Source organism: Anopheles merus, chromosome 3L, assembly GCF_017562075.2.
Source record: "Anopheles merus strain MAF chromosome 3L, AmerM5.1, whole genome shotgun sequence".
Taxonomy (NCBI): domain Eukaryota; kingdom Metazoa; phylum Arthropoda; class Insecta; order Diptera; family Culicidae; genus Anopheles; species Anopheles merus.
In genome coordinates, this window is record NC_054085.1 from 35,561,835 (window position 1) to 35,585,043 (window position 23,209).

Consider the following 23,209-nt stretch of genomic DNA (forward strand, 5'->3'; position numbering starts at 1 on the left):
GGGATTAATCTACAGTGTGAAATGAAGACAATTTATCAAAATCTACAATAAATACCAATATTTTTTCATGATTCAAAATTAACCCTTGATGTTCAGCGATTTCAGCATGTCTCAGCCCGTCACAGAAAGCTGAAACGGCCGTTAATTTGGCCAAGTTTATACGCATGAAAGGTTTATATCTGGAAAAGGTGTAATAATATTTTTCTTTTAATACACATTCTTCAAGAGATTGCACCGCAAAATTCAACATTTAAGCCATTGTAGATGTAAATTGCTTTATCTACTTACCAATTGCCCGGTGTCATTCAAATGCTAACGCGCTAGCTCACACAAAATTGCATCTGTTTCTGTTGATAATTTTTGAATTTTCATATTCAGCTTAGAACGTTGAACGAAAGGCAAATTCAAGTAGTATTATATTGTGTACAATTCAAATAATTTAAACATGTTTCATCCATACCGGGGAAAAAAAAAAACGTTCGGATATTTAACCTCTACTCTATGCTCCTCTACGCAAACGATGCACCGTATTTTCTTTCATTCAAATGTACATTGTTTTCCAATACCCTCACACTCACTCAACTCCCCCCAAAACGTGGAGGTGATAATTTTGTAAGCAAACTTTGTATAGTCGTACAATTTACAATTGCCAACTGACGTACGCATTTTGGATTTCACCCTACATGCCCTAAATCGCTACTCTGTCTACTTGTGTGTGGGAAGGGGACTAAGCTACGCATAATAATGATGCGTATGGCGCGCTCGTCCATAGAAATAGAAGCTTAATTACCCCCTGACAACGTTTACAAAATAACGCAACTAAACAGATGTAATTGGGATCATTAAAAAATAATAACTGTCTTAACGAAACTCCATCTCGATCCTACTCACTGTACTGGAGTGCTCGAGGGGGTGTGAGAAACCCGGCAACAACAAACGCCGGACCACGCCCGGGTGTAATTATCTGGTAATCTAAGCGCCGAGGAATGAGGATAACATAAGCAAACTATAACAGCGGTTAGCGCCTATTGCCTGTCCTGTCCTGTGATGCGTGTGTCTTCAACTTTGTGCTGTTTCTACACATATGTTATATGAGCTGTGGCATTAGAGATAGAGAGAGAGCGAGTGTGTGCATGAGAAAATGGGGAAATTACCCTCGTCGTAGCTACTACATCCTGTGCGCACACTCTTCCCCTGCGGTGCACATTGCTAGTTTCGCGTGTACTAATCGCGATTTGTTTGTTTGTTTGTTTTTTTGGTTTCTCTTCCTGAAGATTATCAACTCTTTTTGAAAATGTGAAATCTATATCACACGGTGTGGGATATACTGAGCGGCAGCACGCAGCAGTTCCGCCTGCTGCTTGCTCCTCCTTCTATCTGTCTATATCTTACACTTTTGCTCAGTAGTGGCACCGCGGTTTTGGCTAGTTTTGTCGTCGTTTTTGTGCGTCCAAAGCCTTCAAACATAACCTACTTGAGAGTGTGCCCAGAGAGTTGCTTCTGTGTCCTATGATTTCTATCACCTCTTCACCACCACCACGCTTGGTCTACTTGTCTGGCTGGGAGTGCCCGCTGGGTGAGTTGGATTGGTCGTCCGTCAGGAAACTGCCGGCCAACTGCTGCTGCCGGGTCGGTGTCTGGGACGCCGAGTGGGACGACAGTTCCGAATCGGAATCGGTTATTGCCCCACCGCCACCACCACCACCGCCGCCGCCGTTTCCGCTCCGATAGCTGCTCGGGCGCATCGCATCGTAGCCGTGCAGTGGCGCAAACACTTCGATCGGCGGGTAAACATGGTGCCGCCGCTGGCTACTCCCGCCACTGGCCGTACTCACGTAGTAGTGGTCATCGTTGTCCACGCTTCTGATGCTGGCCGAGTTGGGTGTGTTCGAAGCCGACCGCCGATACGACCCACCGCCACCCCCGCTCGTCGCCAGCATGTCCGACGGTGGCGACCACGTGGTCGAATAGATGGGCGACGCAAAACAGTAGCTACCGGGCCGGTGCGTATTGGCGATGTCGTAGCTCGGCAGATAGCTGTCCGTCTGCCGTGGGTTGTAGTACGGTGAGGTTGAGGCAAAGCCGCCACTTCCACCGCCACTGCCACCGCCGTGCGAGGGGGTCGGCGGCTGCCGGTAGCTGTAGCTCGGTGCGTACGGTGTCATCGCACCCCAGATGCAGCCGGCGGCCGACTGCGACGCGGTGACTATGTCCGTGTAGATACCGCGATGGTTCTCGTACGGTGTGCCTGGGTGGTACGTGTCGCTCCATTTCGCCTGCGACGGTGTAAAATCGCCCTTAATGTAAAGCTAGACGGGGGAAGGTAAAAAAGATAAAATGTAAATGCCATATAACTATTTGGTCGCCTCGCACCATCAACAAACAAACTACTGCTACTCACCTGGATAGGGCGCCGGAATCCCTTACTCAGATGGCGCGGTATGCCAAGCGGAAAGCTGTGACTGAAGCCCACCTCCGGGCTGAGCAGGTAGTCGTGAAAGTATTTCGGGAAGAATTCAATTTTCTGATAATTTTCAAAAATTGTTTCCTGCAAAATCAAACATAATAAATTTATAATTCCTTCCAAAAGTTCAATAAAAACGCCTCGTTCTTCCATACCGTAAGTTTCTTCTTCTTCTTATAGCTCGCCCAGTTCTGTGCCTCCAGGATCAGCTTCCCGCCCGGCCGCAGATGGTTGAACATGCGCTTGAACGCCGTCTTCAGCCCGACGTCACCGTAGTTCAGATGGATCCACTTGGTCACCGAAAGGCACAGGATCAGATCGTACTGCTGCGTGTCGAAGTTGATCATCTGTTCATCCTTGAGGACGTAATTCATCTGCAAAAAAAAAAAACGATTGTTTCGTATAAGATTCTTCTGTTTGTGAAAACCACCAACCCACCAAAACCACAGGCCAACTTACCGTTTTAAACCTCACATTATTCGGGAACTTGTTTTCCGGCCGACCAATATCCATCTGGTGCTCCTTCCCACTGAAGTTGCCCATCGTGACGGGGAACGAGATCGGGAAGTACTGCGACTGTTCCGGCTTGTTCCGTCGCAGATGGTGCTGCTGATGCTGCTGGTGGTGCTGACTGTTGTGATGCTGCCCATGGCGTCCCCCCTTCTGGCCGAACCGTTTTCGGCGTCGTTTTTGTCGTACCACAACACGATTGCTGGTTTCGGCTGGCTCGGCAATCGCTGGTGGTTCAGGTGGTGCTTTTTCAGCATCTTCATTGCTTGCCGCTGCTGGGTTGACCGTTTGCGTGACAATCTCTTCTGCAGGTGCCACTGAAACGTTATCTTCCGTCTCAGCAATGCTCGCTGGTGGTGTCGGAACCGCGACAGGAGTAGCAGCAGATGGTTCCGTGCCTCCACCTTCTTGACTAGTCGATGGCTGTGGTGCACTTACAGCAATTGGAGCCGGATCGCTCTGCAACGGGAGCGTCTCCTTACTGGCAGCCAACTCCTCGCTTACCTCCATCTTGGTGACGGTGGCCGAAACGACCGTCGACGATTCCCGGTGACCTCGTCTGCCCGCCCCGGGCACAACCGTGCGCGGCACCCGCACGTACTTGGCCAGGTTTTTGCGCGCCTTCGCTATCAGCTTGCCGTCCACGTCGATGCCGATGGCCGACTTGGTGTGGAGCGATTTGGCGATCGCGATCGTCATCAGGCCCACGTTGCACCCAATGTCCAGCACGTCCTTGTCCCGGAAGAGGTACGCATTGCGCATGAACACCTTTAGCCGCACGTCGATGAATTCGTTCAGGCTGTGGTAACCGTAGTAACGATCGTAATTGCCGAAGTGATACCGGCTAGTGGCTGCCAGTGAACTCTGTGACGGTGGAACGGTGCCCTGGGACGTTCCTTGCGTCAAGCTTAACGGTCGTTCAATCGACCCGACGCCACTACCCACCTTTCCGGCCGACGTACCCACCACATTCGCTTCATTCGATCGTCCTTCCTCCTTAACGGCACCACCCTCATCACCCACTTGCTTCTTATGATCCTCCAACCCGTCCGTTCGTTCAGTTTTGTGCGCCTTCTCTTGTACCTGCCCTTCCGAACTCCGGTCAGCGCCGGTCGCAATCGTTCCATCCTCTCCATGCTGTTCGTCCGTGACAGACGTGGTGGAAAAGGTTCGGGTGCGATTCCGCCCAGCACTGCCCGCGGCCCCACTCCCACCCGCATTGGCCGGCCAGTGGGCACGCTTCCAGCCGCCCGGCTGCGGGATGACCGGACTGACGATCTTGTCCATCGAATCCATCCGGCGCAGCTTGTTCTTGGTGCTGTTTGTACTCTCGCTCGTGCGGCGCTTCCGGCCGCCGGCACTTTCGAGATCGAGCTTCAGGTTGCGCATCACCCTGTCCCGTTCGCGCTCCTGCTCGGTCAGCAGACCGCCGGCGGAGGAGCCGGGCCGTTCCATGACAGCTGCACCGGACACGTGGTGCACGTGTCCTTGCTGTACGGACGACGACGACGCCGCCACCGGGCCTGTTCCGCTCGTTGACGGTTGCCCGCCAAAGTGTGCCAGGTGAAAGTGGGCGCTGCCCGTATCCGCATCCGGCACCGGGAGCGAGAAACGCTGCTCCCCCGCTGCTGCATCGGCCAGTTTCTGCCCGATCCCGGTAAAGGATGCTTCCTCCGCCGTCGTTGCCTCTTCCGCATCGGCAGCAACTCCTCCTCCCGCACCACCACCACCACCACTGGCTGCTCCACTGCTGGTGCCCACCAGCTCCTCGGCACCGAGCGGCGGCGGCGGCAGCTGCTCGATCGACAGCAACCCGTCGTTCCGCTCGGTGGTGGTGCGCGATTTGCGCTTGCGCTTGTTGCGCGGCCGCTGCTTGCGCTTCATCGGCGAGCAGAGCTGCATCTCGTACTCGACCGAGTCGACCGGATCGAGCAGATGCAGCGGATCGTTGATGTTCGGCGGTATGATCACCTCGATCTTTGCCTTGTAGTGGGGCGGCGTCGGTATCGGCGACGACTTCGGCGTGACCGCGTTCTCCGACTCGTTCTGCAGGCTGTTCAGGTTGAGTGGGTCGGAAATGTTGCCGCCGAGCAGGAACTTGGTCGGCGGCACGATACACTCCTTGCGCGGCCGCTTGTCCGGGAGGAAGAACTTCGACACCGACTGGAGCCGCTTGTTGCGCACCTCCATCGGCGTGAGGTTCTGCTGCTTCGGGTGTTTGTTCTTTTGTGGGGGCATGGCGGACGACATCATCATGGTTGACCCGGTGCCCCCCTGTTGCTGCCCTGTTGCGCCGGATGATGTCTGCGATCCGGTCGGTTGTTGTTGCTGCTGTTGCTGTTGCTGCTGTTGTTGTTGTGCGCTGCCGGATGATGAGGATGAAGCGAGCTGGGAGGAATGGGCCAGTCCCTGCTGGTGCACCTGATGGAAGCAGCCCGGTTCCGCGGGATGCGTGTCACCCGCGTTGAGCCCCGCAGCACCCAAATCCTCTCCCGCGATACCGTTCGCTGCGTTGCCCTCCTCCATCTTTCCGATCGCTTGTGATCCAACAGCACTGCCACCGGATTTGTCCTTTCTTCCACCTCTTGCTGGGCAGTCCTTGCCACCCGGCCCACGGCCACGGTACTTGTTCGCTTTCCATTTCTGCTGCTTTTTCTGTTTCTTGCCTCCACCATGCTGCTGCTGCTGCTGCTGCTGCTGCTGCTGCTGCTGGAGATGGCGCTGCTGTTGAGGATTGTTTTTCCGATTATGGTTACCACATCCTCCACCACCACCACCACCTCCTCCTCCTCCCCCTCCACCTCTTCCCTTGCCGGCACCACCTCCGCCACTCGGTTCAATCATTGAGTTCGGTGGACGCGCCGCCCGGTGCGCATTGCACCGGCGTGTCTCTTCTGTTCGGCCATTGCCTCCACCTCCACCACCACCACCACCACCACCTCCGCTGGCATCTGCCGTCGAATCATCTTCTGCAGCCGCTACCGAGGGTCCTTCCATCGTAAACTAGTTTTTCCTTAAGTTTGTCTTCAAACCCGGTGTTTATTGATTGCGAGATCAAAGATCTAAGAATAAAAAAAACATAAAAATGAAAAAAAAAGGTTAGTTAATTATTTCACACAGCAAGGAAAGAAATTAAAGGCTATAATAAAGAGGACGATTGAAATTAAGTCGGACTGAACCATATGATTCTAAAAATAGTTGTGATTCATAGTTATGCCCACTGCACGGTGCTTCATGTAAAATCATGATCGAACGAGAGACATGTGCGCAACTTATGGGGTCATACTTTCTCAAAAAGGAAGTTGGTTTATGTGAACAATTACATTACACACACACACACACACACACAAAGCAAAACAATTTCTTCAAGATGTCATCACTGGTAAGCCAAGGGTGCTCCCGCAACGATGCAATGAATACGTCCGAGTTTCGATGGCAAATGTTTATAGCGCGAAAAGGGAAGTGAGCCCGCCCTTCTGCAGCCGCATATGCCGGAGCCAAAGGCACATGGCATTGAAAAGACGCGATTTTAGTGTGCAGTACAAAGGTTTGCACCAAATTCGCTTTTCTAAAGGGCGCAAAACCAGTTTTTTTTTTTTTTCTTGGTTTCCACCCCAAAACTAGTTGTTGCCCGTCCAGGTTCACAATTTAACCGTTTTTTGGAGTTGTTTGCTAGTTGCGTTCGTATGGGGATTTGGCTGCGTATTTTTTGTTCTTAGTCACCGTTCCGAATATCGTAGTTTTCAGATACGTGTTTATTTTAAAGAAGCACTGCCAGCAGCTTACTTCATGAAATCTCACATAAATTTAATTTGAAAAAGACCTACAGGATGCAATAACGTATAACGTAAACCCAACACACACTACGGCTGATTTTGTTGGAGCAGTTGCTTCCTGCACATACCAACACACGCATACACACACACACACACAGGGCGACCAACGGAGCAAACCGATGAGTGTGAGGTGTGAGCAGCAGTTGCAAACGCACATACGCTTGACTCGCGTACAGTGTGGATCAAGCTTTGCGCAGATGGAGATTTAATGAAGAAAATAGCAAATAACCAATTCACTTTCGTGTTGCATGCAATACAATGGATTCAAATCCAACGACAAGTATGATATAAATAATTCCCAATATTGACTAAACGGAGTCTTTTCGATGGTCAACTGTGAAGTTGATCAAATGGGAATGTGACGACTCTGTAGAGCCTGCAAAGAGTAAAAATCTGCACGTTCTGATCATTCATATTCTTCTGTGTGGATACTGTTCGATGCAACTATATCATTGCAACCAGGTAATTAAATGATTATATCACCCAAGACAATCATCTCCATCCGTGATGGAATCTCCGTGCATAGATAAACTTCTTCTTTCTGTTTGGTTTGGGACGGTAAACGTCAACATTGCTTCCCATGCAACTAAGCAGGCTATGTGACTGCCACATGGCATTCCATATCTTCCAACTGTACAACGCGATCTAAAAGTATTGAAAAATGTCAGATGAAAATACGTAATCTGGCCGAGTGAAAATACGTCAATATGAAAATGCCAGGAAGAAATAACGTTGAATGTAGGCAGAATTGGTGGTCCAAAATCAAAAGCAAAAAAAAACCGTTTGATAGCAGTTGGTTTGTCCGACAGTGTGTGTGTGTGTGTGTGTGTATGTGCACTGCTGCTGCTGCTGCTGCTGCTGTTTGCCAGTGTGATGTATTGCCACATCCAAAACAGCACACAGGCCAATGTTTAGGAAGGGTGGTGCCTGCGGTGGCAAGGGAACAACCAAATTGGCCATCCGAACCATCGCCATGTGCGTAGCAGCATGTTCGACGAATGCGCGCACCACCGCCACGACCGTGTCGTCGTCTTAACCGGTTCCTCCTTTTTTTGTTTTCATCTCTCCCCCCCCCCCTCCTCCTCCCTCACCCACAACAGATCCATCAACACAGGTTAGATGGCCAGATTTTTTTTGTGTTAGTCGCCCGTTTTCTACTCTCTGTCTCTCTTCGCCGCACACACACATGGGCAGTTTGTTTGTGTCGCCTATGGTTCGTCACATCTGATCCGCGCGCGTTAACGAGATGCGCGAGATGCATCTCCAGCGCAAAATTGAAAAAAAACACACACATACACACGTACACAGCGATATCGAAAACTGATGGAGCGGAGTTATGTGCGTGAAGAGACAAACACACCATTCGTGTCACATCGCGCGAACAATATAATTCTGCAATCGACACGCTGTCTCGCTCGCGCTCGAACTGCGCTCAAGTAGAGCGCGCGCGCGTGTGAAGAGCACACTCTTCTGTCACTGGTAGCAATGGTGCCGTCTCGCTTTAGCATCGTTCCGCACAGTGCGGGTGCAACCGGGACGGCACCGTTGCCCGTACTCTTTCAATTTTTTATTTGCAGTAGTCCCACAGTCACCGTGGACAAATGAAGATGGGGCAATTTTTCCCATAACGGACACTGAAATATTTCTACACCCATTTTTTTTTCTCTACACACGTAAAGCGCACAGCGCGCACACTACTAACCTTCTTCGAATTGTCAATTGTTACTGCACTGCAACTCGCGTCTATGCACGGTGAAAATGCACTCAATCGTCGGACACGGTACGGATACGCTGCCACACCACTCCTTGCGCGCTGAGCAAATGGTTTCGATATCCTCCTTTGTACGTCGGTCGGCGCGTACACACACAGGCACGCATGTTTTTCGTTGTCCTTCCTTCTCGCTCACACTACAGTCGACCGCTTTATCGCCCGTCTCGCACGGTCCGTTGATGGAGCTCTGTTGCTTTCTCGGTTACGCGCACAGCCTTCTGCCGTATGTGGTTGTGCTGTTTTGCTCACTTGCGCGTGAAGAATGTCTGCATTTCGCTTGCACCCACTTGCGTGCGCTATCCCGTTCGTGTGCAAACAAACGCAGCCACACTGCACAGGACACACACACACTCACTCACTCGCGTGCTCTCTCGCTCTCGCTTTTTTGGCTGTCGGTTGGAAGTTGATCGTTTGTTTTGCCGTTTCTGTTTTAAATATTGATCACACGTGCACTAAAATTTGGAACCCAAAATGGATGGATGGATCGTTGGTACGTATCGTGTGCGGGGCACAGACGGAGACGTCCGCACAGCTTGCGCGTCTTCAGCGATTTAAACGTGCAAGAGCTTGTCTGTTTCGTTCTGTCTGCCTGGAATGACAGCAACCGCCTGACAAGCGGTTTTTGTTCAGCTCTTGTGGTTCGTTTCTTATGAAGACGAGGGCGTTTGCTGAATTGTGATTCAAATTTACTGTTCGTTATTTTTACTTATTTCGTATTTCAAGTGTTTTTGAATGGAAGTATTTGCATGAAAAATGTATCTAATCCATCAAGAAATGAAATTTGGCATTTTTTTTACATCTTTTCACAGCTGACACTCCCGCGCCTTTTCAACTTCACCCTATAAACTCACTGACACGCGCAATGACACGAATTTGACAGCGCGACACACATACAACAACAAAAAAAGACGCAGAGAAGAAAACAAACAACGAAACAGGTACAACTCGGCAAAAATATATCCACGACGGTTTTGTGCACGAATCTTCACATATTTCACCACCGACTGCCGTCGTGTCGTTACGCCGCTCGACCGCAATTACGTGCAAGTTGCAGTATTAAGTGCAGGTGCTGGCGCAACGCAACGGTTCGTGCCACACGATACGACGAAAGCGCCAGGAGCGGGTGTGTATGCCGTCCTTTCCGATAAGCGAAAGAAGCACTAGAAGAAGATAGGGGTTCGTGCGTGTGTGTGTTTGTGTGCGCGCATACCAGCCAGTGGAAATAACAAAGATATTTACCGTGAGTGGAATAGTCCCTCTGTCGAGGAAATCAGTGAGTCGGCCGTTTTTCGGACTGCTGCACTGAAGAGGAAAAGCGGATTTTCTTCCTTGCGGGAAAGTGTGGGCGTGTGTTGGTAAATAGAGAAAGAGAGAGAGAGATCCCCTTTATTCTGCGGGTGGATATCCTCGGGTGCATTGGCGCAGGGTGGTAGAAAGGAAGTGATAACAGCAAGGTGGATTGGTGGCATACGCCCCCTGTGCAATCTTCATGGCCAGGATTGTATCAGCGCCAGGAAGCGTTCGAGTGTTTAAAGATCATTTGCTAAACTCGCTTTCTTGCAGCAAACGAACACCTTCAAGTGGTGGCGCAAACATGTTTACTTTGCGAAAGCAATTTCTTATGCGAAGGCCAAAGCGAAACGATTTCACCCAGCGGGCCCGTGTTTTCGGTTGGCCGATGTGTCATCGGGGGAAAAAAGAAATCGTTTGTTATCACAATGCACGGACACACTCACGCCTTGTGTGTTAGGCAGTTATGTGTGAAAAGTATCGTTGCCTGTCTTCATCATCACCCCCCCCCCCCCCCTGCTTCCAGGAGTCAAGTGTGTGTGGCCATTGTAACGACGATTGTCTTCCAATTTTCAGATCTTTCAATTTTCCTCATGCCGACTTTTGGTGCTTGGAAATTAAGGAAAGCCTTTCAAAAAAAGGATCGTCCTTGTACGGCGTTTGAAATTAGCACTGCGAATACTTTGATTCGTGGCCTGCTTGTGATAAAAAAACACACACGAATGGAACAAATCAAGCACCAGGTGGCGGGCTGCTTCGATCGAAATTTGATAAAAACAGTCTACCATGTTCCCGTTCCAGCACATTCTAGCCAACCGTGGGGGACCGTAAATTAAGACCAATCGTGTGAATTAGTTTCATTTTATTACAGTGTGTGTATGTATGTATTTTTTATTCATTCCGCCTTACACCCAGCAAGTACAGTGACGGAAAACGGAATAGGAACTTTTATTATTCTTGCGCCCGAAGATTTCGCCCGTCTCGACACCATTCCGTTCTTTTTTACGCCTTCTATGTTCACTTCCGGTCAGGGTTTGCAACCAGCAAGAGATAGCGGTTGCAGCGGGCAACTGATATTCTCATACCACTGCGCCTGCATGGGTTTGTGTGTGTGTGTGTGCTGGGAGTAGTGTACAGTGTGTATTGTTAATTGCATTGAATATTAATGATTTCTTTCCCTTTTTTCATATGTTTTCTTTACGCATCGAAAAGACACTGGGACGGATCGAGCTAGAGCTAAAGTCGGCAGGCGATAAGATAGAAGCCTCTCCCATCGCCCTTTGTTGCGTGATAAACATAAGCTCCTCAGATTTTTGGACCACTGCTGGTTTGCAATTAGAGGCGTCCAACACCGCCCCCCACCCGCCAGCACGAGCAGCGAGCGCGCGAAATGAGCAGGAAAAATGAGACGGAGCGGCAGAAGCAGATACAGGAAAAGTGTCAGATGCTGCTGACGAAGATGCTGCGGGACGACGACAACAAGTACTGCGTGGACTGCGACGCGAAGGGACCGCGCTGGGCGTCCTGGAATTTGGGCGTGTTTCTGTGCATCCGCTGTGCCGGCATCCACCGCAATCTGGGCGTCCACATTAGCCGGGTGAAGTCGGTCAACCTGGACAGCTGGACACCGGAACAGGTGGTAAGTAATAGGGCAAGAGAGAGGGTTAAGAGGAGGGGGTAAAAAGCACGTGACACGGTACGACACCGGTGGCGGAAACGTTGGTGCGTACCGTGCCCATGCGCCGTGCTGTGTGCGCTCTCCCTCCCCCCCATGGTGGCGTGTTGCCGCTATTACACCCCCCCTCCCCCACCACCAAGCACATCAATCTCGGCTGTTTCTTAATTAATTGCTTTATTTCCTCCCCGTTCCCTACCTATGCCTATGGGGTGAGTTTTTGGGGTGTGCGCCAGTGTTGGTGCGCCACAACGCTCCTGTGCGTTCGTGTTGATTTTTTGGGCACGGCTACTAGAATCAGGAGGTGAATTAATTTCACCTAATCACGTACACCTGGGAGCGATTTAGATAGAGATAAATGCTCAAATCAGACGAAAATGTCTGTTTTGAGACAGTAAAGCACAATTAAACAGTTTTTTTTTAATTTTCAAAATATTATTTAAATTGTAATTAAACTAAATTCTGTTAAAATAAAGCAAAAACTCTCCCTCTCACCGTAGGTTTCCCTCGAGCAGATGGGCAACTCCCGTGCCCGGGCCGTGTACGAAGCAATGATACCGGACGGGTTCCGGCGTCCGCAGACCGATTCCGCACTCGAGAGCTTCATCCGGGCCAAGTACGAGCACAAGAAGTATCTTGCCCGGGAGTGGGTCCCACCGCCGGCCCCGAAAGTTGACTGGGACCGGGAGATCGACGAGGAGATCGAGCGGCAAAAGCGCAAGAAAAAAGCTTCCTCCTCGGGTGGGGCCGGCGGCACCATCGGCTCGGTCGGTGGATCGCTCTCCCTTTCATCGCCCGCGGACAGGAAATCCCATTCAGCGGGTGGTGCATCCAGCGCCGCCTCACCTTCGTCGGTCGGATCGGCTGTGCCAAAGCTGAAAGCCCCTGCCAGCAGTATGAAACCGTCCAGCCGGAATTCGGGTGGTGGTGCCGGTGGTTCACTGAACAGCTCTGCCTCCTCGTCGGACGCGGCCAGTGGCCAATCGGCGGTGCAAAACACGAGCGCTGGGACGGATCTGCTCGGCCTGTCGCTTGGCGAGGGCAGTTTGACGCCGAATCACAGCAGCGCTAGCAACAAACCCGCCAACGGACTGTCTGCGACCGGCGGCAGCAGCAGCAGCAGCAATGGGGTGGATTTGCTCGAGCGGAAAAACAACGACCCGGACGATCTGGCAAAGGTGGAGGCGGACTTTTTCAATCAAGCCGGCAGCACTGGTGCTGGTGCGGGCGGGCTGGACGCAAGCGGCAAGCTGACGAAGGACAAAATTATGGCCCTTTACGGATCGGCTCCGAGCAGTGGACCGACGCCGCTCGGCAGTGGGTTCGGTGGACCGGCGGCGGGTGGTTTCGGTGGATTCCAGCAGGCCGGCAGCACGTTCCCGCCCGCCAACGGGGCCGGCATGATGCCGGCGAACGCGTTCGGTGCGTTCCAAACGTTCCCGACCGGTGCCGGACCACAACCGCCGCCCGGACAGTACGCGATGATGGGTGCGGGCGTACCGCCGCAGATGGTGTTCCACAGCAACAATGGTGCGATGGGCGGTGCTCCCGGCGGCATGATGGCACAGCAGGGCGCGATGTTTAACGCACAGCAGGTCGGCGTTCCGCCGATGGTTCCCGCGTACGGTGCAATGGCGGGCCAGTACGGTGCTGCCAGTGGTTTCCCGCCCATGATGGGTATGCAGCCCCCCCAGCAAGGGCAGGTAATGGGACCGGGAGGAGGCGGAGTGGCTGCGTTTGCTAACTTTCCTAAAGCCGTCCCTCCGCAGCAGCAGCAGCAGCAGCAGCAACAGCAAGCGCAAGACAAGCTAAGCAATCAGTTCGGCACGATGAATCTGCGAGACGTGTGGCAATAAGAGAAGAACCGTGGACCTTAGCAATCCCCTCGGGGCCGTCTAACTTATCTAGAGCCTCTAGCCACACACACACACACACACACACACACACACGCGCGCGCAGTCCCCTTTCTCCCGTCCGAAAGCCAAAAGCAGTTGAAAAAACGATAAAAAAAACCAGTTTAAAGTACCGAAACCGGTAAGCGGGTGGGGGAAGGAACCTAAAAACACTATCACAACAGGAAGCAGGAATGGGGAAGTAAAATGGTGCGAGCGAGCGAGCGGGCGGGCGCGCAGATTGTAGGGCAATTACACTTATTTAGCTAAACGAAACATGAGAATGAAAACTATGGAAAAGCATAAGCAGAATCACAAGTATATAGATATATAAATATAATAGTAGGTTAGTGTTGAACCATACCCTCCCCCTTACTTCCCCTCCTCTTCTCCCTCCTTCCCCTGCTGGCATGATGCCCCGCCATCGTTTCGTCTGTGTGTGTGTGTACACTCTTGTTCGATTAGAAGGATAATCCTTCGTAGTCGTATTAACTTTCCTTTTCCATTCCGACGGTGACTCACTGCGAAAGGGTTAGAAATATAAATATACAGGAAAGGGTGCACGATCAAGACAGGGATGAAAATACTATACTATTACTGCGACCGTATTCGCACCGTCGCATTCAGGGTACCAGGAAGACAAACATTGACACAGCGGTTCCTTTTCCGAGAGTTTGTTTTGTTTTCTGTTGTAACTGCTACTATTTTGAATTAAAAGGAGATGAAACAAAGAGCTACTGTATACATACACATATTATGGTATTACTTACATCGCGGATGTTGGCTGTGTGTCTGATGTTGGGGGGGGGGCGCAGTGGAGAAAATCAAGGGAAAATGCGTACACTACTGTATACCGAATAGGGTATGGAAGATGGAAGCGAACGGAAGCAACAGTTACGATGTGCAAGAATTTGTTTAAGTAAAAGGCAATTTTAAACTACATGTCCATGCCCCAGTCCACACACACACACACAGGGAGAATGAGAGGGATGGAAATACACAGAGTTGCATAAAAGCTGTATTTCTCACAATGTGTTTGCGTGTCTAGAGTATTCTAATTGGAAATGCAGGAGGGGTTTTGTGAAGATGCAATACCGGGCGACCCAGCCATAGGAGGAGCATCAGCTCAGAAAGCACGTGTCCGTGTGTGTTGAGGTATTAGTGGATGTCGCTGCAGCATGGAAGCTATATTTTAGAGAATAATTAAAAGAATGAATGACGTGAATACGATCCGATTCATCGATACCGACGATAGCGTAATCGGACCGGACTAGAAGTATTTCCTTTTCTCCCCATCCCTTCCCCACCTTCCCCAACTAACCCCCCTGAAATGGGCATATGTGCTGCGGTTAATTGTATTTAGTTGTGGAAATAAATCGATCGAATGCGAAACACTTACATCTAGGCAATCTTCCAAAGCTTTCAGTCCCTTAATTGCTACCTTTGGTTGCTTCTTTCCCGTTTTTTGTACGTTTTCCATTTTAGTTTGCCTGCGATTCTGCATACGATTTCATTTTTATTTCTCAAAACTACCAGTTTCTTATAGTTCTGTATGTTTTACAAATATGCTTCACCTTCCACCAGACAAGCTCGGTCAGAGTGGACACACGGTGCAGCGACTATGACTATTAAATGTTACAGAATATTCGTTCGTCCTGTACACTAATTGCGTTCCTCAGTTAGTGTTGCGCTGTTGTCTGTAATGCATGAGTGTGTGTGTATGTGTATTTGCACGAGGTTACCAGTCTCCTTTCGCTTAAAAGCTGCCCAACCCGAGCGGTTTCCGGCCCGGCCACTGTTCCTTGGCATACTTCTTCTTCTTCGGCTCATCCGACGTGTCCGGTTGCTTCTCCCCGGCTTTGGCTAAAAGAAGAACGGAGTGAAAATACAATTAGCATCGCACGATCTGTCTTGGATCTTGGATTGTCATTGTTTTGCTTACCAGCAGCGTTCATGCCACTACCAGACGCAGTCGCACCCGGTACGGCGAACATCGGCACCGAGGTGGACGGCTCACGGACCTGCGGCGGTGCCGGGTTGACGTCCGGTGCCGGATTTGGCAACAGTATGCCCAGCTTGGTCGACAGCCCACTCGGTGTCGTGTCCATGTCGAAGCTTCCGAAGCTACGCCCATCGGAGGACGAACTGGATCCTGCGCCACTACCTCCCGCACCACCACCACCCCCATCAACTGGATCGATTCCGTGGTAAAGGCTGGTCGGTGCGCTCCCCTGTGCCTGACCGTGACCACCGCCCGTCAGCGCGTGGTGATGGGAGTGCAGATGGAACCCACCGGCTTTCATGCCGCTGGACGGTGGTGACGTCACGATGCCCATGTTGTTCTGCACCTCCATCTTGGCGCGCTTGGCCGACACCGGCACGACGGTGGACTGGATGAGATTGCGGAACCGGCCGATCGATGGATCGATATCTTCCGGGTTGATGATGATTTCGTCCTCGTTGAACGCGACCCCTTTCCGCTTGTTGCGCTTGTTCTTCTTGTACGAGCTGCCGCCGGTACCGCCCGGTCCGCCGGCACCGCCCGCCCCACCGACACTGCCACCGTCGTCCGCGATGCCGAGCATCGAGATGCGCCGATTGTGGGCCGTATTGTATTCGGTTAGATTCTACAAAAAACCAGAAAGAGAGTAATATGCAACGAACGGCACCCGACAAATTGCCGACAAATGGCGTGTTCCTTACATCGAGCTCGGTTTGACTTTCGGGCAACCCGAGAAAGGTGCCGTCACTGATGTCCATCATCGGTATGTCCTCCATGATGTTGGTGCGCGACCCGACGGTTGGCCGCTCGCGCAGTATGTAGTGGCGGGTGGAGGCACCGAAGCTAAACTGGCTGTTGATCTGCAGCTGGGTCGGTTTGTTGGCCTCCAGGCGGACCGAACCGATGAACGTGCCGTGCGCTAAAGCGAGTAGCAAGAATTGACCAACAACATACACTTACTCACGCACACACACACAGAGGGAAACAATGGGGACTTACTGCTGCCGAGGTCGACTAGGTAGGCGATGTGAAGATGCTTGTGGTAGACGAAGGCGGCGTGGACCCGCGAACAGGAAGCATGGTCGATGCAGAAGTCGTTCATCTGCGGATTACGCCCGAACAGGTAGCATCGCTTTTCGTCGATCATCAGCTTCTGGACGAGCTTGTCCTCCTTCATCACATCCAGATGCAGACCGGTCGGTGGCTTTCCGGCCCTGTGAGGACAGAAGCAAATTAAAACCAACGCGTAAGGAAAGTGTATCGTCCAACCGTTGTTCGCCTTGCCAGATGTTGTTCGGTGGCGCTCAACTAAACAACATCCCACACCCTGCGCTCGCTTACCAAGATGGAATATCATAGTGATTGGACATTGGTTTTGGAAGGAACGGGAGTTTATCCAAATGTTTCGTTTGATTACGGCGCACGTTGACTTTAGATGGTTGTACTCTCTACGGCAGCGCTGGTGCCGGAAAACAACATTATTAGTTAAATAATACTTCCCGAGTGTGAACCAATACACAGCGTACGATTGTTTTTCTCCAATTGCTTCAGTTGGACAGGTAAGATCAGGGGTGCAATGTGACAGATCAACGAAAGATTGGAGTTGCGGTTAGGGTGCCTTTATACCGGTGCGAGTTTGGTGCAACTGCCACAGCGATGCGAGTATTTTTAGTCCGTTTGAAAACCCGGATCTAAATAAAATTATACAAACAATAAGAGATGCATTTGCGCTTAGTTAACGTTCTCCGCCTTTTAAATAGTAAAAAGAAAACTAACAAACATTTCCCCACTACGCTTGTTGGGAATGGTTTGAACCGCATTGACAGCTGTCATCGCGCAAATGCTACTTGGGTCGTTCTTTTCGCGCACACACACTCACACACGGACACACTGATCGAAAGCCAGAGGGGTTATTTTGCTTCCCTCAACACAAAAGGCACTTTTCTCTCTCTCGGTGTCGGTGTGTGCGGACGCGTTTTCTGGCTGCGAAGACGGTAACGTGAAAATGGAATTTCTCTGGCCCAACATCATCATCGCACGGATTTTGCCGTTGCAACGTTTAGTGTGCGTGTGTGTGTGTGTGTGTGTGTTCGAATGCAAATCCCAAAACTAGTGAAATGCACTGAACTTTCGTGTAATTTGCCCACGATTGTGGAAAGAATTTTGTTCCACCACCACCTCTCTCTCGCCTGCCCCGTTACGCGACAGGGGTGCGCTGCTGATGCGAAGGAAAAATAGCCCCGTGCCAACGTGACCCCATGGCGACGGTGGAGTTCTCGTTCGGGAACTGAATGTGTGTGTGTGTATGTGTGTGCGAGTGTGCATGCGTATGTGTGTGTGTGTGTGTGTGTGTATGTGAGAGTTGAATGGAAGAAAGCGACGGCTCGGCCGTCTGTCTGGCTGGCGCTGCTGCTGCTGCTGCTGGCCCGTTGAGATCGAGCAAATCGGCAACGCAATCTGCCTACGGGGCGGACCTCCGATTATAGAACATCCGCGGCATGTAAAGTCAAGAAAAAGACCCAAAATTGTTCTCGTTTGTGTACTGTAAGGAAGGAAAGACGGTGGATGCTGTGAAGTAAAAACTCCGTCATCTGCACGCCTGCTACGGGCTGGCTGTGTGTGGCACGGGGTGCTCTGGCTGGCTGGACGGCAACATTGTGCGCTTGACTACGCCGACTCGTCGAGATATGGCGGCTGTGGGCTCTGTGGCTTGTCGTGGCGGCAGACGTTCGATAGCGAGCTTTGTTGAATGAATTTATTCCATCCAAGCAAGTGGATCTAACTTTTCGTACAATTGGAGTAGAAAAAGAAGCCAAGGGAACAAGTAGCGTTGAAGTGCCAGGGGATGCGAGGGTAGGGAAGAAAAAGTTCCCAAGTGGTGGTAGCGAAAGTGGCACCGGTTTTTCGTTGTCACCGTTCCATCCTACTCTCTCTCCCTCTCTCGCACAACGCTCGCTCACTTTCACGCTTCTACTCGCTCGCTCTCTCGCTTGCTCTTTCACTCTAATCGCTTTTGGTGACACTTGAACGTCACAGGGTGGTCCGACGGGTAGCGAAAAGGGAAACAACAGGAAGAGCAGAGAAACGATGTTTTGTTTCGCTTGCTCTCCCATATTTTGTCGTGTGCGTGTTGCCTTTCACACCAATTGAGGAGGGGGCCGCCCGGGAGTGTGTGTACGCGCGTTAGCTTACCTATGCGGTCCGTGCACACATGCATGAAGAGGAGTTGGAATGCGTGGGAGTGTGATTTTCTATAAACGCTTTGGTCGGTATGTGTGTGTGTGTGTGCATGCGTGCGTGCGGTCGTGTGCTGTTTTTTTTTTTGTTTCTTCACCACCATCGCTGTACGTTCCGGGAGCGTGGGAGGGAAGAGAGACTCGTGCGTGCGTTGTTTTCTTGTTGTTTTTCCTTCCTTTGAGATGGTCACGAATTTCATTAAAAAGGGTAAAAGGTGAGCAAAAGGAAACAAAACACACAGGAGGTGTTGGAGGATAACACGGAAAGACAAGTTAGTAGGAGTGCGAGAGAAAGAGCAGAGCGTGAGGGAGAGCGAACTTTCAACACACTCACGCAGCAGAGCAAAGTCGATCGATCAGATTGTGAGGCATTTTTTGTATGTTGTTTGTTTGTGTTGCGCGTTTGTGACTCTGCATGTGCGGGTTCAATACTTACGTTTCGACCGCGTCCGTTTGTGGGTACATCGTTTTTAATACGAATTCGCGTTCCACTTTTTCCTTTCCTAAAGCGCAGTGCTAACAACAAACCGTAGTGTAGAGTGATTTTGGCCAGTGGAAGGAGCAGTGTTCGCCACCCTGCGTTTGTGTGGTTGTGGTTGTGAACGTGTGCGTGTGTGTGTGTGTGTGTGTGGAACCCAACAATAAACCAACGGCAAAAAGTGTTCGGGGTGTGAGGTGTACCAAAGTGCAACAAACGCGAAAGAATCGACTCATTTCGCCTACTACTACCCTACGTTCTTTCGTGTGAGTGTGTGCTTGTCGGTGCGTGCGTGTGTGTGTGCAGTGTTTTGTGTCAGCTGTCAGGTTTGAAAGAAGGCGCCTGGCGGGTCCGCTTAGCGTGAACAGCGACGCGAAATTGGATTGTGGCGTCGCGTAAACAGTGCTGAGACCACAGAGACGCACATACACGTGTGTGTGTGTGTGTATACGCACATACAGAGAGCAACGCCGTTCGTCATCACCTCCTCCTCGTGGTCGCCGCCGTCAACCATAAAAGGTGAGTTAAATGGGCGACACAAGTAAACCAGCTGCTGGGAGGGGTGAAGGGGGGGAACGAGGGCAAAGGGATTGATCTTTCAACATGCTAACGAAGGTGACGGACTCTTTGTTTGTGATTGGGTTTATTTCCTTGATCTTCACTCCAATATGCTTAGCCTCAGCAATGGTACGTATGACGAGGCTTGATTTTATGACCAAACTATGGCATTTTGGGATTCTCATTTAATTACGTTGTTCAACAGCATCACAGCGACCCGATGGGATTTACCATGGGAATAGTATCATGTAAGCTATATGCCCATTTTAGTACGATCTTTGCGAGTGGTTGGATGGTCTAATGGTATGCGCGCTTACGCTTCAACCAACTCGGACGCAGTTCGATTCCCATCCAAAATATGTTGTATACAACACTTTTCAGGGCTTTTCGAATCTGTTAAAAAAGTAACATTACACCTGAATGGGAAACATCCTCTGCAGGCGGCAACTTTCTTTAATAATAGGTCTCTTGTCCGGTGTTGATTCCGGTGTTTTTGTGTTGTACCGAAAACGAAAATCTCTTCTGTGTATGTGTTGTCCATCCAACCGGGAACATCTATCTCACACACAACAAAAAAAAGCCGCACGCGCGCGCAGACATCTTCGTCTCCCTATCTCTATCTCTCTCTCTATCCCAGTCCTGTAGGTCGTTCTCACATTTCGCGCACCACCACCATCACTACCGCGCCCATGCTCCTCTTTATGGAGGCGCTTGCGGTGTGTAGGCATTTTGGTGCAACTGTCCGGGTTAGCGGGAGGAGAAGACACCTCCCCCCCCCTCCCCATATCCCGCCAGGCCAAGCATGCTTCACCAATGTCATTCATGATGGGCTGTGTGCGCTTGCTGGTGCCGTGCCGTTTGGTTTATTGGTCTCGTACTATAAATAGTACTACACAAAACACACACACACACATGCACACAAGCACGCAATCACGTGTGTGTGTCAGGCAGGTTTAAACGTTGTTTTGCTTTCTTCTTCGTCCAGAGGGTAAAGTGATACGATTTATGGTTTTGTTGTTTATTATTTTCATTTAATTCGATTTAAATATCAAAATTGCGACTCGCAACCAAAACACAAAGCGTGTGTTTGTATTAATTTAATATAACGCAGATAAAGCTACAAAAACCTAGTCCAAGTGTGCTGTGAGACACACCTTTGTGTGTTAGTGCGGCAGTTCTCATGCACTAAAACGGGACTCGGGGAAGCCCTTGTGCCGTGGCATGTGTCGGCAATTATGATTCCCTCAAGCGCTCCTCGGCTCGATCGATATGGCAAACACACATACACACACACACACTCTCGCGCTGTATCTGTTTCTAATCCAGTGCCGCAAGGCACAGTGCCAGTGCCGCCGGATGGTCATACCGAGGTTGTGTGTGCTTGTCTGTCCGTCCCTTTTCCAACTGCACCAGAATGGGCGGTACCGGTCCGGTACTGTAGGGCGGGTTGAAGACGGGAGCAGCATTGGTAGGCCATGATTTTAATGTTTTGCCGCATGAAGTACGAAATTTAAATGTTGTTTATTATAATCGGAGCATTTGACTAAATGGCCATTTCAGTGATCAGATTGTCAAACAAAAATATGGAATTTCGTGACAAAAAAAAAAACGAAATCATGCTTTGCATGCGTTATGGTATTTTAATCTAATTTTTGACACCACATGCACCAATAGGCTTTGTGAAAATAGTTTGAAATTTCAGGTGAAGCCACGTAGAATTGTTACATGTTTTGCATTTAAACTCATTAGTATTAATCTCGTACATCAACACTGTTTCAAACATAAACAAACACTCATTGCAATTTAGTGCACATTTGCAGCTTTGTTGCAATATTTTTTATACACGCTGCTTGCCCCTATGTTGTATCATCACCATCGTCACCGCCATCATCATCATCAACATTGCCGTACGGTATATTACCCACCGAATGTGCGTCCGTTGTGTGTCAATCTGGGTCCAATGATTTAAATGCCATTGTTGGAGGTTGAATGCGCGAAATGGCAATGGCGTGCACGGAATTCTTAAGCGCAACACCATGTGCGCCTGCCCCGGGTCGGCCAATAGTTTGATCTTGGCTGCCTCCAGCGTTGTCTCACCTCCCACACCCTCCCATAGCCAATGTTGCTGCCCATGTGGTGATGCTTTTTCAAAGAGAGATGACCAAAGAGGTCTCCTCTATTTTGCCGCTTCTTCGTTTTCTGTCTCAAATCAAGGCTTTTTGCAAATGTATGCTAAATTGGCACCGTCGAGGATAGACGATTGTTTAGTGTCGATGTTCGAGTACACTTGCTGCCTCGATCACGTAACAACGAGCATTGGAAGGGAGAGGTGTGATGAGGCTTCATTTGAATAGAGAGTTTGTTTGAAGCACACGGTGAAACAAGTTTGGAAGTTACTTCATGAAAACTAACTTGAAATAGAACGGCCCAGTTTTTTTGTTTGTATCGGATGTAAAATGAAACCCTTGCGTGCTTCATGAATGAAGAAGGCGTTTGCATTATTTTCATGGTGACCCACAATTGGGGAGGAAATTTATATAAAAAAAAATATGCAAAAATATCGCTCTCACAGCTTTTCACGCGCCCCGGTGCAATTGGTCGGGAGCGGGATAAGTAATCGTGTTAGTTTCCGTGTCCGCCAGTACTTCACCGCTCAGGCTCGTTATTGCACGAGTCGCCTGGTCGCAGCTCACCCTGCTCTAGCAGCCTCATACAGAATGCTTGGCTGTTTAGAAAAAAAATCGACTGCTGCTCACAGCCACAATTTAAATCAAAATTTCCCTCCCCACCACCTTCCCGGTCCCGGTCATGGGAAAGTAAGTCGAGTTTGTGCCTCCTGAACCCACCCGAGACGAGAGGTGGGGATGTAAAAACGGCTGTAACGATAGCGTAAATTGTGGGGTTATGGAAGTTACCGCTCGTTCATAATTTAACTATTATTATTATTAGTACGTTGTGCCATTGTAGGAGGGAGTTGGCCGGGAGGGAGAGAGAGAGAGGGACAGTATAAGTTGCGCGGCGGTGGCGTAATTTATCCGCTGTAACAGAGACTTGAAATTCCAGCACGCGGCGTTCGAGCTCCGGTGTGGAGGGAAGGATCGCCGCAAACATATTTTCAGCTGTTTTCCGGAGTTCACCATAAGCTTTTGATGTTTTTTTTCCCGCCTGCAAATAGTTGATACCATTATTCAGTTGTACCTTTTCAATTTAACTATTCAGATTCAGCAGTTTTTGTGACTGTATAATCATAACAAATGGAATAGTGTGTATTAGAATTCAATGATGGAAGAATAGAAGTTGCAGCATTTATTGGCGATTAACAGCTATAGCAAGCGGCAGACCCGTGGTGTAGTGACAGACACTCAGCCGCAGCACGCAAACGGTCGTTAGTTCAAATCTCATATGGAAAAACGCACTTAACTTTGATCAAGCCAAAATATAGAACTAAAAGTTTTATAAATGTTGGAGAAGAAGGATAAAAGCGGATGTTTTTATCT

The 23,209-nt window shown here is 50.1% G+C and overlaps 4 protein-coding genes across 14 annotated transcripts in view; 2 read left to right on the forward strand and 2 right to left on the reverse strand.

The window, feature by feature from the left end:
- Window positions 1-403: 403 nt before the first annotated feature.
- LOC121598833 (7SK snRNA methylphosphate capping enzyme bin3) lies at window positions 404-9,189 on the reverse strand. The gene is made up of 5 exons (XM_041926150.1): window positions 8,513-9,189; window positions 2,924-6,036; window positions 2,620-2,838; window positions 2,402-2,548; window positions 404-2,309 (listed from the first exon to the last, which is right to left on the reverse strand). The coding sequence occupies exons 2-5, from the start codon at window positions 5,969-5,971 to the stop codon at window positions 1,548-1,550; spliced, it is 4,176 nt and encodes a 1,391-aa protein (XP_041782084.1). The 5' UTR covers window positions 5,972-6,036; window positions 8,513-9,189; the 3' UTR covers window positions 404-1,547.
- A 284-nt stretch (window positions 9,190-9,473) lies between these two features.
- On the forward strand, window positions 9,474-14,836 carry LOC121598838 (stromal membrane-associated protein 2). 8 transcript variants are annotated; one of them, XM_041926160.1, is made up of 3 exons: window positions 9,474-9,704; window positions 11,084-11,510; window positions 12,047-14,836. In XM_041926160.1, the coding sequence occupies exons 2-3, from the start codon at window positions 11,262-11,264 to the stop codon at window positions 13,400-13,402; spliced, it is 1,605 nt and encodes a 534-aa protein (XP_041782094.1). In that variant the 5' UTR covers window positions 9,474-9,704; window positions 11,084-11,261; the 3' UTR covers window positions 13,403-14,836. The 8 variants fall into 8 exon arrangements, with proteins under 8 accessions (XP_041782094.1, XP_041782102.1, XP_041782096.1 ...); XM_041926168.1 differs by having other exon boundaries at window positions 9,495-9,519; XM_041926162.1 differs by lacking the exon at window positions 9,474-9,704 and adding an exon at window positions 9,716-9,821.
- Window positions 14,837-14,907: 71 nt separating this feature from the next.
- LOC121598843 (nuclear inhibitor of protein phosphatase 1) lies at window positions 14,908-17,061 on the reverse strand. Its single transcript, XM_041926176.1, has 5 exons — window positions 16,782-17,061; window positions 16,440-16,654; window positions 16,142-16,359; window positions 15,381-16,065; window positions 14,908-15,301 (listed from the first exon to the last, which is right to left on the reverse strand). Exons 1-5 carry the CDS (start codon window positions 16,808-16,810, stop codon window positions 15,195-15,197), a joined length of 1,254 nt encoding a protein of 417 aa, XP_041782110.1. The 5' UTR covers window positions 16,811-17,061; the 3' UTR covers window positions 14,908-15,194.
- A 266-nt stretch (window positions 17,062-17,327) lies between these two features.
- LOC121598832 (serine/threonine-protein kinase Genghis Khan) overlaps window positions 17,328-23,209 on the forward strand; it is a 48,582-nt gene continuing 42,700 nt past the window's right edge. For 2 of the 4 annotated variants that reach the window (XM_041926144.1, XM_041926149.1), the window contains exons 1-2: window positions 17,328-17,434; window positions 19,191-19,673. The gene's annotated coding sequence lies outside the window, so the exon portion shown is untranslated. Of the gene's footprint in view, window positions 17,505-19,185; window positions 19,674-23,209 lie in introns of all 4 variants that reach the window. The other 2 variants (XM_041926145.1, XM_041926147.1) reach the window with 2 other exon arrangements.